At 36.4% G+C, this 19808-nt stretch overlaps 1 protein-coding gene and 1 non-coding gene across 2 annotated transcripts in view; one reads left to right on the forward strand and one right to left on the reverse strand.

Moving 5' to 3' along the window:
• PKN2 (protein kinase N2) overlaps positions 1-19808 on the forward strand; it is a 117882-nt gene that overhangs the window by 54809 nt on the left and 43265 nt on the right. The window contains exons 4-6 of the mRNA XM_049771240.1: positions 9459-9576; positions 10184-10329; positions 10425-10638. Coding sequence (XP_049627197.1) covers positions 9459-9576; positions 10184-10329; positions 10425-10638 — 478 coding nt within the window. The remainder of the gene's footprint in view (positions 1-9458; positions 9577-10183; positions 10330-10424; positions 10639-19808) is intronic.
• Positions 7133-7239, reverse strand: LOC126008411 (U6 spliceosomal RNA). The gene has a single exon (XR_007495744.1). It is a non-coding gene; the product is annotated as a U6 spliceosomal RNA (small nuclear RNA).

Below are 19808 nucleotides of genomic sequence, written 5' to 3' on the forward strand. Positions count from 1 at the left end.
TCCAAGATAGATAGTGGTTAGAATCCTGGCATCCCATATAGTCCCTGTGCCTGCCAGGAGTAACCCCCAAGTGTCACCGGGTGTGATTCAAACCCCTCCAAAAAAAAAGGAAAGAAAAGAAAAAGAATAGTAGGTTTATTGTAAAGTTCATCTTTGTTCTCAATATATTATTTTAAGGCTTCTGTCCTTATAAATGAATGTCTTTTGCTAATTTAACAGATATTAAATAATTTCAGCATATTAATATTCAATATTTCATATTTCGTTTCTTTTTCAGTGTAAGGAAAATTTTGAAATGAGAAAGCAGGAAACAAAATTTGTTGTTGGAGTTATGTACTTTATTCATGTATTCAAATGAAATTTGTGTAGATATTGAAAAGAAAGACATAAGACTTTTTTCCAGTCATTTTTATTTTATCTGTAGTGCTCAGGATAGACAGGGGTGGGGCACCATGGGCACTAGTGATATTCAGCCAAGCAATTTTGTGGTTAAAAGGACCTGTGGAGGCAGTGCTGTTCTGGGCCTCCTGGGCAGCACCATGCAATGCTCAGAGAGCCAAGTGATAACCAAGAATCAAACTTAGGTCAGGTTTGATAGCACCATGTACTGTCTCCCAGTTTATATTATAAACAATATTAAGTGTTTGAAAATTATTAGATTATATAACATACTCAAAATATTTTATTAACTTATTATTGGCTTTTAATTCTAAAGAATTTTAACTTTATACTTGTGTATGTTGTGTATGTGTTTAAGACTTACCGTACTGATCACCAAAGTTGAAGTTCCCGTGCCATTTCATCACCTAAAAAAATCCCATTTTTCCAGTTCCCTTTATCTCCACTAACGAGTATACTTTTGCTGAGTCTTGAAATTAGTTATTTTAAATTAAAATTGTTTATACTAGTGGGGTTATTTTTGTTTGTTTGTTTGTTTTGCGATAAACCCAGCAGTTCTCAGGGGTTACTCCTGGCTCTGCACTCTCAGAAATTGCTCCTGGCAGGCTCAGGGACCATATGAGGTCATCATGTGTTGGCTTCACGGAAGGCAAATGCCCTACTGCTGTGCTGTACTATCACTCTGGCCTGGTCTCGGTTTATACTACTGTTAATGATAGGGTTTTTTCATAACAATCCCTTACCAAGTATCCATTTCCCTCATTCTTGTCCCAGTGTCCCCAATATCCTGCTCCCCACCCTGAGTTTCCTCACCTATGGTAAGCTTTTTACTAAAAACTAGTTCTTGGTTTCTGTGTTTATTTATATCCCATATATGAGAGATAGTCTGTATCAGTCCTTCTTCTGACTAACTTCACTCAGCATGATTCTTCCCTGCTTTATCTACATAGCAAATTGCATGACTTCATCTTCTCTTCCATAGCTTCTTTATGTAATCATTTGGAGGTTTTGGTGGTGGGGTTCATTTTAAGCAGATAGGTATAGTGCGATGTGCAGCTTAAGTGAATGACAAACTAGATTATAAAGCACCATGAACAGAATTACATAGTTAAGATTCTGTCTTAAGAGATAACTGGAGTCATAGTACAGCAGATAGGACATTTGCCTTGCACTCGCCAGGCCTCGGTTTGATCCCTGGCATCCCATATGGTCCCCTGAGGCTGCCAGAAATAATTTCTGAGCACAGAGCCAGGGGTAACACTTGAGCAGGTGTGGCCCAAAAGGAAAACAAAGAAACAGAAACAGATAAATAAGGGGGGGGGTCCAGCAGATAAGGTACTTGCCTTGCATGCAGCCAACCTAAGTTTTATCCCCAACATCCCATATGGTCCCCCAAGCACCACCAGGAATGATTTCTGAATGCAGAGCCAGGAATAATCCCTAATCACCACTGGGTGTGAACCCTCCCCTTCCCCTCCAAAAAACGGGATAAATGGAGCTATTAAAAGACTTAAAGAAAATGCAGTTTAGAAAATTCACATACATTTTCCTCAGTTTAAAGAACTCATCAAAGAGGGGTTAAGTCTTACAGGCAAGTTTAAGTATATTTTTGAATTAATGCATAGTTAAGCATGTATCTTCCATATTGTAACAGTTATAAAAGTAAAAGTGATAGCTAAGCTACTTAGGTAGAATGAATACATGATATTTAGTCAGAAGGCAGAATTGATGACAATGATGATTACATTATTTGGGCAAATTGGTGAATGGTTGTATCCTTAATAACGTAGATAATTCATATAGGGGACAAATTTAGGAATAGTGTGAAAATTCATCCAATTTGGCAGTTACATTCAACTTCAAAACTGGAATTTATGTGAGAATATTATACTAGGACTTGAAGCTAGAATTGTCTTTTTTAAAGGGGGCAAGTCATGGAGCTAAAGCAATATTATACAACAGGTAGTGCATTTGCCTCACATGTGGCCAACCTGGGTTCAGTTTTTAGCATACCATATGGTTCCAAAGGATCTCCAGATATGGTCCTTGAGCTCAGTGCCAGGAGTTAGCTTTAAGCACTACCAACCCTAAAGCAAACTGAGGGGAGAGGAGTTTAAAAAAAAAAAGGTAAATCAGATAGATGTTCTTACACTCATGTTCAAAACTTTCCAATAAGTTTCTGTCATGCTTGGAACAAAATCCAGAGTCCTTTAACTGTGTCTCTACAGGTTTATACATAATTCACCTCTGGCTGACTTCTGATCTTATCTTCTAAAATACTTTTGTTCTTTCATTACACTCTGCCTACATTGGCTTCTTTGCTATCCCCTGAACATTCCAAATACAGTGTTACTTTATCATGGTCTTCGCATTTACTCTGTCTTTGCCTAAACATCTTTTCTCCTATGTACTTTTATGGCTTTCTATCTCACATCATTCAAATCTCAGTTCAGATTCTCCTACCTTATTAAATTCTATACTACTTTCCTATGAAAATAGCAGCTTGGGGATCAGACAGACAGAACAGCAGGTAGGGAACTTGCTTTGCATGTAGCCAAGCCAAATTCAATCCCTAGAATCCCATATGGTGGCCCAACCACTGCCAGGAGTGATTCTCGAGTGCAGAGCCTAGAGAACCACTGATCACACCCACGTGTGACCAAAAAGAAGGAAAATAGTAACCCTGTCTCTTCTCCCCATCCCATTCACTGCACTATCTGAAGTCTCTTTATAAAATTTATCTACTCTCAACATTAAAATGTAAATATCTTGATGAAGCAATATCATTGCTTCATATTTTTAAAATTCAGCATCATTGGCTTTCTGGATAATTTCTGAGGGCTTGATATGGTATGTTGAAAAAGAAATATTTCCATTCTTATTTTAGATGACAGAACAAGCTGTTTGTTTAAATTGAAGGGTTTCTAGACTTTTGCACTTGTTCTCTATTTTCATAATGTTCCCAAGTCATACTGGAGAGTCTTCAAATGGCTAGTATATGTTTCCATGCTGCAGTTTTTCACTCCTGGCATATTCCAACCTTATTTTTGTTGTGAACCTATAAGACTTCTGAATATCATCAGTTAAAATTTATGCCGTTCTCTTTTGACTTTTTTATTTGGCTTTCTTTAACATTTGGCCACCTGTAATTATCTTGTTCTCCTCAACAAACAAAGTTTCATAGAGCAGCATCCCCACGGAATGTATTTCAGAGGATCTTCTGACTTTTCCATATGCAAAGTAAGGCATAAATATGTGATGGGAAAATGACTGGTTTTTACTTCTGAAGGTTGTATGTAGCTTATTTATGATATATCTTAAATATGTATGATATATAAGCATAAACATAATAGCTTATTTTTATAATAATATCCAATTATAACTTGTAAAATATTTAGTTTTTGCTTGTTTGTTTGGCTAATCCCAGTGGTGCTCAGGGCTTACGCCTATCTTTTTATACAGGTCTCATTCCTGGCTGTGTTCAAGGGGATTATATGCAGTCCTGGAGATCAAACCAGGATTGGCTGCATGCAAAACAAGCACCTTTCCCCTGTACTTTTCCTCTGGCCCAATAAAATGTTTAATTTTATATAATAAAAAGACATGACTTGAAAATGTGTTTTAGCATATTTTTATTTATAAAGTGTAATATATTGCAAATGTAACATTGGACATTGCTAATAAATAATTGTCAACTTCTAATTCATTGAGTTAAACTATATGAAATTGATGGTTTTTAAGTTAAAAATTAGATATAGAGGCCAGAGCTGTGGCACAAGCAGTAGGGTTTTTGCCTTGCACGCGCTAACCTAGGTTCAATCCCCTGGCATCCCATACGGTCCCCTAAGTCAGGAGCAATTTCTATCGTTACCCTATAGCCAGGAGTAACCTCTGAGTGTCACTGAATGTGGCCCCAATAAAAGCAAAAAAATAATTAGAGTCACTTTTCTAATGGCTCAACCAATATACACAAAATTGTTCCCCAAAATAATATAAAATCCAGTATGTCTCTCCAATATGCTTATTCATTCAGTATTTTGTATCTACCTTATGTCTTGTTTCAAGTATGTTTTAAATGGGACCAGAGAGATTGTACAATGGACAAAGCTCTTTCCTGACAAGCAGCTGAGTTGTATTTGAACAAGGGGGCCAAAACATGTGGCCCCTGAGCACAGTCAGGCATACAGGAAAGAATAGTGTTAGGTACCCAATACCCCCCCAAATTAATGGTCTTCTAAAAGTCATCCTGACAGAATTTAAATGCAAGAAGATAATAATGCCATGTAGTGATTGTAAGTTACCTTTGGCAGTTTATATCTATTTTTAATTTTAAAAGCTGTCATATCTATGCATATTTGGAAATCTGTGTGGTAAACTCATCTGCCTTCAAACTGAATTATGAATGCTATTCCATAGATATTGAATTGGAAATAATTAAGGAGTATTTTCAAATAAATAAATGACAGGAATCTATGTTCACATTAGTGATAAAAATTGTCAAAAGAACTAGCTTCATTGAAAGACAAGTATTATTTAATTTTTTTTTTGCTTTTACATTACATCAAAATAAGAATCATTTTACTACTCTAAAAAGGGACATTTAAATATCAATCTTGTGCATGACAGTGTTTTAGCTTTATTTTGATGGATAAGTTTTGTTTTCTAGGGTAATATCTCTATTTACAAAATTTTTGCAAGAAACTAATGTCTTGCCAAATCTGGATAACTTACTCCAATTTATACCTGGTTTGAAAAGCAAATTTGTTGCTGTTGAATTAAAGACAATAGAATCCTACATTTTTCTCTTACTTTGCTGACTTCTAGGAAATAGGAAAGTTATTTCTAATCTCTGGTTTGATAATTCTTAGGGAGGAAATAAGAAAGTATCTTCATTTTGAATTAGGAGTGTAAATATATGTAATCATTAAATAATAGATAAGTCAGGCAACCACCAAATTCAAGTTAGCATCCTTGTTGGTAAAGCATCATTAAGTAATATCCATGATACATCATAGTGATTTAAATATCAAGTTGATATTTAAATAACTATTAATCCAGCTTTTTGGAAGTATGAAAAAAACTTGTATTTAATAGAATGAAATGTAACTAAAAACTCTTAAATGACTGGCCATGGGATCTCAGAATAAATGTGTGAAACACTGATTTTTTTAATTGCTTTTTCCTCCACTGTGTATTCTTTTTTAGATTTTTTTATTATAATACCATGATTAACCATGTTGTTCATGATAACAGTTGTTTCAGGCATTAACCGTTCAAACACTAATCCCATCATTAGTATGTCCTTATTTCTAGCAGTAGCCCAAGCTTCCCACCCACCTTTCTAGTCTGCCCCCAGCAGGCACAGATTTACTTAATTATTGTTTCGACACAAAGACAAATAGAAATTCCAAAACTTAGAACTGTAAGGGTCAGTTTGTAATGATTGTTCTCTCAGTGGTGTTACTGGACTGCGGTTGTTGCTTCTTGTGCATAATGTATTACTGATTAGGCTCACTGAGCTTGATGGTCTTCTATGCAATTTTGCCATCAGATTTGTTTTGATCACTCTGGATTGACACTGCTCTAAAATTTGAAATGTCACGATTATACATACATTTACAGCAGTGCAGTCCAGGATCTGTAGATCTGGACAAAGTTTGGTGTCTTGACAGTTTGATATGGTTAAACTGTGTACCTTTTTTTTTTGGAGTTACGATTTGTCTGTGAGTTGCTGTGCCTTTAGACATAAAGGGGAGTCTGCCTACATTCTAAGAAAGACCCAGAGTTTTCAGCTCAGATCAGACTACCTGAGAAGAATAGGAGGCCACCATTTTCTTCAAAAGCTTAATAGAAGAGCTGAACTGTTTTCCTGTCAGAAATATGGTGGATGTGAGTGCACCTTCCAGGTTTTTTGGTGGAGGGGTTGGGATTGCCCCATCTCCATTTTGAGAATATCCAAGTTTTTACCCTTAGTCTGGTCTCACATTAAAAGATTCGGCTTCTCATATTATTTGAGTTCATTCGCTCTTCCATTATATGTTAACTTAATTTGGTGTTTTAACATATTCAGCTTACTTACTTTTTCATATAATGGCTATATTGTCTCTATACATTTCTCCATTGTCTTTATTCAGTGTCATTATATGCTGTGTGATTTATTAATGATGCTTGGCTGGTTAATTTATTAATTTAGTTTTTAAACTACTGTCACACATAACAAAAGGTTGATAATATTTTATTTCCAAATTAATATTTATTGCCTTAGAGATAAAAGTAGAGATGTTTAAATAATATATAAATTGGCCTTTCCTTTGTTTCTAGTTTTCAAGTACTTCCTCACTAATGCTTACTTTTATTTATCTTTCTTCTGTGTATGAGTTGAAGTATGAACTTCAGGAGATAGGAAAAAAAATTTTTCCTGTAATTTCTTCTTTTGCTTTATTGAGAATTCAAGTCCTGTTTTTTGTTTGTTTGTTTGTTTGTTTGTTTTTGGGGCCATACCCTATGATGCTCAGGGGTTACTCCTGGCTATGCACTCAGAAATTGCTCCTGGCTCAGGGGACCCTATGGGATGCCGGGAATCGGCCGCATGCAAGGAAAACACCCTATCTTTGTGCTATCGCTCTGGCTCTCAAGTCCCATTTTTTTTTTAGCAGTGTTTTTCATTGTGTTGAAAAATGTTTGCTATTTTCTTTATCAGAATTTAAAGGAACATTTAACTATTTTTATTTTTTTAAATATGGAACGCTTCACGAATTTGCTTGTCATCCTTGTGCAGGGACCATGCTAATCTTCTCTGTATCATTCCAATTTTAGTATATGTGCTGCCAAAGCGAGCACTATACTTAACTATTTTAAATAATTGTCCATACATACAGAATTCCATAAAAATTTAAATGAGGGGCCAGAGAGATAGCACAGTGGTAGGGCATTTGCCTTACATGCGGCCAACCCAGGATACCTGGTGGTTTGATTCCTGGCATCCCATATGGTCCCCCGAGCCTGCCAGGGGCGATTTCAGAATGCAAAGCAAGGAGTTTCCTCTAAAATAAATGAAATACAATAGGAAAAGATTATTTAAATTTTAGTCTTGGTCACCGATATCTTTATTACAACAAACAATACTCTGAATATAAAACTTGCTGACCATGGGACAATTCTTTTTCTTTTTTTTCTAAAATCTTTATTTAAGCACCATAATTACAAGCATGATTGTAGTTGGGTTTCAGTCATAAACAGAACACATCCCCTTCACCAGTGCAACATTCCCACCACCAATGCCTTCAATCTCCCTCCTCCCTCACTCCTGCCTGTATTTGAGACAGGCATTCTACTTCTCTCGTTCATTAACTTTGTCATGCTAGTTGTTAATGTAGTTATTTTCCTAACAACACACACCACTCTGTGATGAGCTTCATTTATTGTCTGGTCCTTCTGGCCCTCACTCTATTGTCTCTAGGATTATTATAATAATGTCTTTACTTAAAAAAAAAACCCATAGATAAGTGTGACTATTCTGTGTCTGTCAATCTTCCTCTGACTTATTTCGCTCAGCATAATAAATTCCATGTACATCCATGAAAAGGAAAATTTCATGACTTCATCTCTCCTGATGGCTGCATAATATTCCATTGTGTATATGTACCACTGTTTCTTTACCCATTCATCTGTTGAAGGACAACTTGGTTGTTTCCAGAGTCTGACTATTGTAAATAGTGCTGCAATGAATATAGGTGTGAGGAAGGTATTTTTGTATAGTATTTTCGTGTTCCTAGGGTATATTCCTATGAGTAAATAGCTGGATAATATGGAGGTTCAGTTTCTAGTTTTTTGAAACTATTGTTTTTGAAAATACTGTTTTCCATAAGAACTTGACTAGATGGCATTCCCACCAGTAGTAAATGAGAGTTCCTTTCTCTCTACATTCCCACCATCATTGATTGTTCTTGTTCTTTGTGATGTGTGCCAGTCTCTGTGGTGTGAGATGGTATCTCACTGTAGTTTTGATTTGCATCTCCCTGATGATTAGTGATGTGGAGCATTTTTTCATGTGTCTTTTGGCCATTTGTATTTCTTCTTTCAGGAAATGTCTGTTTGTTTCTTTTCCCCATTTTTGATGGGGTTATTTTTTTTTCTTATTAAGTTCTGACAGCAATTTGTATATTGTTTTATATTAGCCCCTTGTCTAATGGGTATTGGGTGAATAGTTTCTCCCTTTCTGTGGGTGGCTTTTATATTCTAGGGACTATTTCTTTTGAGGTGCAGATGCTTCTCAGCTTAATATAGTCCTGTCTGTTTATTTCTGCTTCCATTTGTTTGAAGAGTGCTGTTTCCTCCTTGAAGATGCCTTTAGTATCAATGTCATTGATGTCATGAAACCTATATAGGTTTCAGGCCTGATATTAAGGTCTTTAATCCATTTGGATTTGATCTTTGTACGGGGTGTTAGATAGATTCTTTATAGATTGTGTAAAGCAAAAAGAAAATTAATCAGGAATTTGAATGATTTTGTTTATTTTAAGATTCGCTACCAATTTTCCCCACTATCCAAAAGAATGTTTCTTATATTATAAATATATTATTATATTGTGATTTATTTCTTGGATCTAGAATTGCACAGAAAGTTTCCATATAAAATTAATGTTATAGGGAAGAGAGTGATAGTACAGCAGCTTACCAGATTACCCAGGTTTTATCCCCAGTATCCCATATGGTCCTCTGAACACCAGGAGTAATTCCTGAGTGCAAAGCCAGAAGTAACCCCTGAACATTGCCTGGTGGCCTCCCAAAAAGAATCTGTGGCTATTGCATTTCCAAGCAGGCCTCTAAAATAGCATTCTACTCTCAGGTAGAATGAACAACTTGTGACAGCATCATTTTCTTATTTGTCCCTCTATCATTTTGATGATTTCTTTAAAATAAATGTATCTACAAGAATATGAATTACAGTGTTCCTTGACATTTCAGTTTTAAACTTATTATTATTTGATCTTATTTAGAAGTTATGAATATGTGTGATTTGTTTTTTATCTGTTTACCTGAAACTTCTTTTTTAATAGGATCGGAAACTCCATGGCACAGCTCAGCAGCTTCTCCAGGACAGCAAGACAAAAATAGAAGTCATACGAATGCAGATTCTTCAAGCAGTCCAGACCAATGAATTGGCTTTTGATAATGGTGATAAAATAGAGATAATTGTCATTGTTCTTACTGTAGACATTGTTGCTAACTAAATTTAAGAAAGAAACTAAATAGTTTAAACTGGGAGAGCACTCCTGGCTGTGCTTAAGAGTTACTTCTGGGAGCCAGAGAGATAGCATGGAGGCATATAGGATGGTGATTTGAATCCCAGCATCCCATATGGTCCCCCAAGCCTGCCAGGAGCGATTTCTGAGCATAGAGCCAGGAGGAACCCCTGAGTGCTGCCGGGTGTGACCCAAAAACCAAAAACAAAAAAAATATTACTTCTGGCTATGTGCTCAGGAATCAATCCGAGTGGGTCTCAGGGGACCACATGAAATTGAACCCAGGTCAGTTACGTGCAAGGCAAATGCCCTACTTGCTGCACTTTATTTCTCTAGCCCTAAAGGTCACTTTTTTAATCTTGAGTTTTCACCCGAGTTTTAATGGCTATGATTCAGTGTCCTGTCTATTAAGTATTAAGTCGTTATTGATTTGTGGAAGTCTTTTAATATAAGAATTCTCTTTCATGAGATTTAATTACTACAAATAGAAAATCACATGGTTCAACTTCTCTCTCTCTCTCTCTCTTTCTCTTATCTAGCAAAGCCTGTCATAAGCCCTCTTGAACTTCGGATGGAAGAATTAAGGCATCATTTTAGGATAGAGTTTGCAGTGGCAGAAGGTGCAAAGAATGTAATGAAATTGCTTGGCTCAGGAAAAGTTACAGACAGAAAAGCACTTTCAGAAGTAATTTCAAATAAAAAAAATTCAACTTAATAAATATGATGTTAAAGGAATACAATTATTTAAAATGACAGTAATTGTCCTTTTTTCTGTTCAAGGCTCAAGCAAGATTTAATGAATCCAGTCAGAAATTGGATCTTTTAAAGTATTCCTTGGAACAAAGACTAAACGAACTTCCCAAGAATCACCCTAAAAGCAGTATTATTATCGAGGAGCTTTCTCTTGTTGCATCACCAACACTAAGTCCACGTCAAAGTATGATATCTACACAAAACCAGTACAGTACATTATCCAAACCAGCAGCATTAACAGGTATGAAGCACTTAACTCCTGATTTTTTTCTGTATTCATTTTAGTCTATATCATCATCTGGTTTAATAAATTTTTTAATCTGCATAATTTTTAACATACCTATAAGGTACTTATAATAAAACTTATTATAACCATTTCCACTGTTATTTTCCCCCTTTTTCTAAGTTCCTTGTATCCAGTATTGGGTTTGTTTTTTTAATCTCTATCAATTTAACTGTTATAGAGAGTTCCTATAAATAATTTATTTCATTTGTGACCTTTAACCTTTTGCTTCTTACACTTAATTATTTTTTTAAATTCTTTTTTTTTCTTCTGGGTTTTTTTTTGTTTTTGTTTTTTGTTTTGTTTTTTTTTGTTGTTTTGTTTTGTTTTTGGACCCTACCCAGCAGTGCTCAGGGGTTACTCCTGGCTATTTGCTCAGAAATGGCTCCTGGCGGGCACGGGGAACCATTTGGGACGCTGGGATTTGAACAAACCACCTTAGGTCCTGGGTCAGCTGCTTGCAAGGCAAACGCCACTGTGCTATCTCTCCAGCCCCTTAATTATTATTTTTAAGATTGTTGTTCTCATAACATGAATTAGCACTTCATTCTTTTTTATGACAAATATTTATTGCTTATATATATAGTAAATTGTGTTGCAGCATTCATTATTGGTAGTTATTTAGATATTTTCACCTTACTAACAGTAAGTATGTGAGTGTGTGTGCACATGTTTTTGAACTCTTCAATTTTGGGGGGTTGTATACCTAGGACTATAATACTTGCTGCTAATAACAGGTACATTCCGAGAAATATGTATTAAGCAATTATATTGTTGTAGAATCTTAGTGTATTATGCAAACCTAAATGATACAGCCTATGACACACCTAGACTAACTATCTATCTATCTAAAATTCTATTTTTCATGTTGATTGTCTTTAACCAAATATATTATGTGGCACATAGTTACTAGATAATAGGATACTGTTAACTAATATGTATTGTTTTGTTTTCTCTTGGGCCATAATCACTGGTGCTCAGGAGTTACTCCTGATTCTGAAATCAGGAATCATTCCTGCTCAGGGAATTGTCTGGGATTTCGGGGATCAAACTCAGGTTGGTTGTGTGCAAGGCAAGTTCCTTATCTAATATACTTCTCTCTGGTCTCCTTAACTTTATAATTTTGGAGAACCATCAAATTTTTCCCAAAGAGCTACATTATCTTGTTTTTTCAATAGAAATGTATAAGGGTTACAATTTCTATGTATCTTCCCAACACATGTTATTTTTTTATTACCATCCTACTCTGTGACTGAAAGTGATGTGGTGACGTCTCCAATTATTTTTGTAGAATTGTTTTGTTTTTACTCTTTGTCATAAATTTCATGTTTAGGGATCTTATTATCAATCACTTTGTATATATGAGACATGGTTCACTTCTAACCAAATTAGATTGAGATTGAAGAGCCAAAGAGATAGTATGGAGTTTATTGCGTTTGTTTTACGTGTGGTTGTAAGTGTGACAGTGGTTTAAATCCCATGCACCACCAAGAATGAACCCTGAGCACAAAAGATAGACGTGATCCCTAGGAAGAAATAGGGCCCTGCTCTCTGTATGCTTTGTCCAGCATAAATATATATGACTTAAAAGTTTTATATACATATATATCTAATATACTTCTCTCTGGTCTCCTTAATATATATATATATATATATATATATGGGGCCGGAGTGGTGACGCAAGGGGTAAGGCGTCTGTCTTGCCCGGGCTAGCCTAGAATGGACCACAGTTCGATCCCCCAGCGTCCCATATAAGTCCCCCAAGCCGTGAGTGATTTCTGAGTGCATAGCCAGGAGTAACCCCTGAACATCACCGGGTGTGGCCCAAAAACAACAACAACAAAAATTTTATACATATCTTCTATAATTCTTACCATGTGTCGTGTGTGTGTGTGTGAGAGAGAGATTTTGGGCACACCCAATGGTGCTCAGGGAACCATATGTGATGCTGGGATTCAAACAGGTCCATCTTGTGTTGGCCACATGCAAGGCAAGCACCTTACTGCTGTGCTATCACTCCGGGCCCTACCATGTGTCTTCTGTCTTCTGTCACAATTAAAATGATTAGCAGTGGCTCTTTAGTGTCTTTACCTTATCTTCTCTTGTTACTGTAGGTATTTTTTTTAATTCAAAACTGGAATTTAGACTTTTGAGAGACAACCCTTTTATCTACCTATATGTAATCCTAGCCTGTACCTTGGATACTTGGATATTCAGCAGATACATGGAAAATATTTGATAATTAGTCAGGACCTGGAATAGATATTGTTATTGGTATTAGCAAATGATGCTGAGAGATTAATATAGTTATGTAATAAACCATTTACTAGCCTGAGGTTTTGCCATCTGCTTTTCTCTCATTATTTGCTGGTTACTTTTGTGATGGTAGGATTATATTACTGAAATTTGCAAATTTGTTACCACTTTGATCTAAATTATAATTAAATTTTTTGCTTCACATTGAGTCATCTATTTGTTTTTATATAATACTTTCTCAAAATTAAAAAGTATTACTCAGTTGTGTCAAGATGAAACACTAAATTAGTAAAATGGATATAAAATTGTTTTTCCAAAAAGTTTTCTTAAAGCATTTTCTTATTCTAATGGAATTGATGTATACTGTTTATGACTAAAAAATTTACTTATTAGATTTTTTTGTTCCAAAAATTTTATACTGTGGGTTATAAAAGGGAATAAAACATAATTTAAAACTATTTCTAATATAGTTATACGAAATTGCAGTTGTGTCACCTCATAAAAGAAAGAGACTTCTAGCTACTTAACGTAATAAAGATCTTAAGTCCCTCCAGAATTTTTTTGCTAACCGAAAGCAGGTGTTGAGCATTGTCATCTCCTAATGTATTGAGATTACTAAAATATTTAATAAGCTACTAGAGTTTGAAATGGTAGCCAGATGTTTCCAGTTTCCCCAGGATGACTATTGCAGCTGAGCATTTAACAACAAAAATCAAATAAAATACACAAACCCAAGTTGTTGTTTTTGTTGTCATTGTTGTTTAAAACAAAGCTACTGTACATAATCTGCCTTTAACACTTTATAGTAAGGTAAAAATTTCATAGCCTAGGAAAATATAAAATTCTGCCATGTATATTTAGAAGCGTTATTGAGATATAATTTTTATGCTATAGAATTCATCCATTTTAAGTATACAATTTTATGATTTTTATTAAATATAGCTGTGCCACCATTATCAATGTTTCCTCTTTTTTTTTTTTTTTTTTTTTTTTTTTGGTTTTTCGGGCCACACCCGTTTGATGCTCAGGGGTTACTCCTGGCTGTGAGCTCAGAAATTGCCCCTGGCTTGGGGGGAACCATATGGGACGCCGGGGGATCGAACCGTGGTCCTTTCCTTGGCTAGCGCTTGCAAGGCAGACACCTTACCTCTAGCGCCACCTCGCCGGCCCCATGTTTCCTCTTTTTAGAGGCCTTTTATTGGGGTTAAATTGACAACAATAAACAATACATTTAAAGTATATCATTTCAGGAGATTTGTAATATCTTTACAGTTGAGTAGCCATCACCAAAATCAAAATGTTATTATATCACCATCCCCTAAATCCCCACTTTCATGTGCCTCTATAAAATTTCTCTTATCTACTTTTTTCTTACTCTTTCCTATAATCAACACCAGGTTAATCACTGATGTATTTGAGTAGATGTTAATTTGTTTTGTATTATAAACTTATTTAAATGTAATTCTACCTATGCATTCTTTTAGGGGTGTGTGTGTGTGTGTGTGTCTGTGTAATCTGAATTTCTTTTCTTTTCTTTTTGTTTCTGGTTTTTGGATCACACCCAAAAGCACTCAGGAATTACTCCTGACTCTGTGCTCAGAAATCATTCCTGGCTAGCTCAGGGGATCATATGGGATGCCGGGATTCGAACCACCATCTGTCCTGGATTGGCTGCATGCATGGCAAACTCCCTACCACTGTGCTATCTCTCTGACCCCTGAATTTTCTTGAGTTAGAATAATCATTTTGATAACCAGCTATGTTGTATGTTCCTATTTTTGATAGTATTCATTTGTATGGATATACTATATTTTCTTACCCACTTACATGTGATCAATATCTTCTACTTCTATTTTCTTTTACTTGATAGCTGCTGATAACTTCCTTGTACAGTTTTATATAAAATAGATTTACATTTACTTGCATAAAAACTAGGAATGGTATGACTCAATTGGGAGTTTTTCTGCTAATAATGAGTTTTACTCATTTTTATATTGGTATGGTCTTGGTTTTGAAAGGTATTTTCTAGTAAGTTTATAATTTCAAGTTTATGATTTTTTTCCTTCAGTACTTTAAATAAAATATGCTGCTTCTCTTTCATTGTTTATAGTGAGTAATCCAGTATCATTTTAATCTTTATAGTGTCTTTTCTTCTCAGACTGCTTTTAGTGTTTTCTATTTATCACTTGTTCTCAAAATTTGATTATTGTATTCTTTGCTGTAATTTACATGTCTATGCTGTTCGTTGAATTTTGTGGCTATATCTTGGAAGATTTTTTGCTTTTTGGTTTGTTTGTTTGTTTGTTTTGAGAACTCTGTAAGACTGTGCTCAAAGACCACTCCTGGCAGGGTTCAGGAGACCATAAATCAAACCCAGCTCTGCTGTGTGCAAGGAGGTCCTTATATGCAGTGCTACCACTCTGGTCCCCTGGATTTGTAGTCTTCATCAATATGGAATAAATATTGTCATTCTTTCAGATGTGTTTCCTGTTTCCTGCTTTAAATTTCCCTTCAGTTTCAAATATTAGGCCACATAAAATCAACTCCTCACTATTCATTGTTGTCCCTAAGGCCTTCAGTTTTTTTTGCTGCCTCATTTTTTTTTTTGTCTTTGGAATTGTCATTTCTATTACTAAATTAAAGATTACTAGTCTTTTAATCTTTCCTTCCTGCAACTCAGGAGCTGCAGGGCCACACTACAATTGAGCGATAGCTTGAAGCCTTTGATATCACCTTGGTTATCCAGTGGTTTAGTTTTGGGCTTGTTTGTTTAATCTCAGATACTTGGTTCTTAATACTAGAATTTTTGTTGTAGTTCCTTCCTGTATCTATACAATTTTTAGATAGATGGATTATAGTTTAAATTAATGTTTTTAACTATAAATCCTAACATTAATTTTAGCTATTATTATCATGGGTACTGTTTTTCTCTTTATTTGCTTATATATTGTGATGCAGTACTCAGGCTTACTTCTGATCTGTGCTCAGGGATCATGTTTAGTGGTGCTCAGAGAATCATGGGACTCTGAGGGTAGAATCCAGGTCAGCTACCTACAAGACAAGCACCCTAACTGCTGTGCTCTCTCCAGTCCTGGTAAAAAATTGTTTAGCGTTTTTATTGAAGTTCTGGGATTTACAATACTGTTAATTATACTTTACATACATTCGTCATTCCAACACTACAACCACCAACAGGGAGCCCATTTCCTTCAAGCTCCATTGTCCCAAGGCCCCCTCCTACTAACATCCTTCCCACCCCTAATATTAGCTCAGTTTTATAGGCAGGAACCTCAGTTTCATTGACTTTGGTTATTTATTGTTCCCTTTCTATATGTGGTCTTTTTGGATTGTGGGGGGGGGGGTTGTTTTTTGTGTTGTTGTTTTTTTTTTTTTTGGTTTTTGGTTTTGGGGCCATACCTGGCTGCACTCAAGGGTTACTACTGGCTCCTGGCTGCACTCAGGGGTTACTCCTGGCTCTGCTCTCAGAAATCACTCCTGGCAGGCTCAGTGGACCATATGGGATGCCCGGAATCAAACTGGGTTCTGTCCTGTGTTGGCTGAGTGCAAGGCAAATGCCCTACTGCTGTGCTATCACTCTGGCCCCATTCAATTAATTGTAAACACCATTGCAATCAGACCAGCCTATGTGTGTATTTTTGAATATATATTTGACATGGTCATAATTTTAAGAATGACTGCTCAGAAATCCCACCCCAAAATTAGTAAATATGATGGTATATCATTTTTAGTATGTTATCTGGAAAAGAAAATTTTGCCTATCTAATGAAGATTACTAATCTGTTCACTTTAGGCAATTGGACGGATTGAAAAAATATAAGCACATGAGCCCCTTAGAGTTTTGTCTGACCAATGACAAAAGGGAAATTCAGATCTAAATCATGAAAAGAGCCCTATGTGCCATTGTTTGTTTGGAGAGCAAAGGAAGGGCACATGAAAAGGAATACAGGTGACTTATACAACTTGGCAAACAAACATTGACTATCAACCATTAAATAAAGTGTCTTTAGAATTATACCTTAAGAGGGGCCACAGATGTGGCACAGTGGTAGGACCATGGTTTGATCCCCCTGTGTTCCATATGGTCCTCCAAGCCAGGAGCTATTTCTGAATGCATAGCCAGGAGTAACCCCTGAGCATCACCAGGTGTGGTTCCCCCCCCCCCGCCCCCCCCAAAAAAAAGAAAGAAAAGAATCATACCTTAAGAAGCTGGATTCTATTGTGTATATGTACATTCTATTTTGTATATGTGGTACATATATACAATGGAATATTATGCAGCTGTCAGGAGAGAAGAAGTCATGAAATTTTCCTATACATGATGAACATGGAATCTGTTATACTGAGTGAAATAAGTCAGAGGGAGAGAGATAGATGCAAAATAGTCTCACTCGTCTATAGGTTTTAAGAAAAATGAAAGACATTTTTGCAGTAATTCTCAGAGACAAAAGAAAGGAGGGTTGGAAGGTCCAGCTCACTACATGAAGCTCACCACAAAGAGTGATGAGTTTTGTTAGAGAAATAACTACATTGAGAAGTATCCTAACAATGAGGGAACTGGAAAGCCTGTCTAGAGTACAGGTTGGGGTGAGGTGGGGAGGAGGGAGATTTGGGATATTGGTAATGGGAATGTTGCACTGGTGAAGGGGGTGTTCTTTACATGACTGAAACCCAACCACAATCATATTTGTAATCACAGTGTTTAAATAAAGATATTTAAAAATTAATGGATTCTGCTAGCAATCTAAATGTACTTAAAAGCTGAATTTTCTTCAGAGCTTCGAAATAAGAACTCAATGTTTTTTCAGACTATTTGTATCTTCTGCAAAAAGTGCAAAGCAGCTCATCCAGTTTGGTTTGATTTTTAGCTTAGTTGTATGTTGGATTTTGCTTTGTTGGGGCTATTCCTAGAAATACTCAGGAATCACTCTTGAAGGTGCTTGGGGGATCATATGTGATTGATCAAACCCAGGCCAGCAATGCATAAGGGAAGTGCCTTACCTCTTGTATTCTCTCTTTGGCCCAATGATGGATATATTTTATACCTAATAATATTCTTGTTCTAGGTCACAGTTATATAGAAACAGTTTGATTTTTTTAATTGAATTACCATGAAATACAGGGTAAAAAGCTAATGATTTAGATTTGGTCATATAATGTTCCAACACCCATATCCCTTTACCAGTGTACATTTCCTACCACCAATGTCCCCAGGGCAGTTTGATTCTTTTTTAAGTAGTGCTTTTAGGATTTTTAGAATTTTCTGTGCTACAGGGACAAAACCAAATACTTTAAGAAATACTTTATATGTCAAAGAAGTTCTCTGTCTAGATTTATGTCTTTTTTTTTTTTTAACTTTTTGGACCACATTGGTGACACTCAGGGGTTACTCTTGGCTATGTACTCAGAAATCGCTCCTGGCTTGGGGGGACCATATGGGACGCTGGGGGTGCGGGTCGCACTGAGGTCTGTCCTAGGTTAGCACATGCAAGGCAAACACTCCATCTCTTGCACCACCACTTCAGCCCCATGTCTTCTTTTTTTTTTAACTGATCTAGTCTAGATGGACTTCCAGTGAGAGACAAAAGTATACCTGTAAACTGATCTAGCCTTGATGGACTTTTACATGCCAAAGGGATAGCTGAAGTGGAAAGAGGAACCTGAGAAACACCTCTGTTTGGAATAAAAGATGGGTGTTCCAACAATTCACCATTTTCTGTTCAAAATATTGAAAAGGGCTGTATAGGTCCTGTTTTATTGTTCTCCATAAGAAGTTTCTCCAGAAAGGAGCTAGGAAAGTGACTGTTGACTTGCATAGGCACAGTAAAAGTTGGGGAAATGAAAATTAAAATGTTTTTAGTGGCAAGTAAGGTGATGAGGAAATTGTCTAATACCTACGAATCACTGCTGTTGAGGATAGATTTGGCTGTAAAAGTGTCATAGGTTAGATAGTGCATATATCATTCTCAAAGCAATCAGCTCTTACTATAGCCTTGTCTTACACATATCACAAAAAAATTTTATAGATATCTCTGAACATAAACATTAAACTCTGCTGCAGATATACTTAATTTGAAAAGGCCTTTGGTACCTGGGCTGAAATTTGTGTAGGGAAATCTACTCATCTCCCTGCTGTTGGTCCCCCTCTGATGGGACTGTCTTTTTTGGTTTCTATTCCAACAGTTACTTCAATAAGCTGCTGCAGGTGGGGGGTTGGGGTTGAAGTTCTTGCACAAAGTGCCTTCAGTTGAAGAAATGTGGTGCGTGTCAGCATATGGGTTGCTGCCCAGAGTCTTAACTTTGCTGTTTCCTCTGTCTCACTGAAGAGGCCTCTGCCACCATAGGTGGTGGGATAGCTAGGTGATACAGGGGGATGAATCGGCAAAACCTACATCTACTGGGAGCATAGCAACTACCTTTCACTGGCATTCCCCCCCCCCCCCCCGTCTGGATACATTAGTAGCTTCTATACGCCTCTCTCCTTTCACAGCATCAAACTCCACTGTCTCCTCATCTCTAGTGCTACACAGAAACTTCCAGGGATTGCTTCTCTGAAGCTGTGCAGTGAACAAAGATATCTTTGGTGTAATTTCTGTTGATAAATCTCTGACCATGCCAGACTATTTGAACCATTTGATAGTGCCCAGGACTTGAATTGCCAGCACTGGCTTGTCCACCTGACTGGGCTTGGAGTACGGGAAAAATCTCTGGCTGAGCCATTTTCAGACTCTGAGTCTGCAGAGGTGGTAGCCGGCTCATCGTCCTTGGGAGATGGGGCTCTAGCTGGTTTGAAGCCTTTGAAGTTTGAAGTTCTGAACGAGAAATTATCAGCCCTGGGAAGGCCTTTAGAATGA

This window comes from Suncus etruscus, chromosome 4 (assembly GCF_024139225.1).
Source record: "Suncus etruscus isolate mSunEtr1 chromosome 4, mSunEtr1.pri.cur, whole genome shotgun sequence".
NCBI classification, from domain to species: domain Eukaryota; kingdom Metazoa; phylum Chordata; class Mammalia; order Eulipotyphla; family Soricidae; genus Suncus; species Suncus etruscus.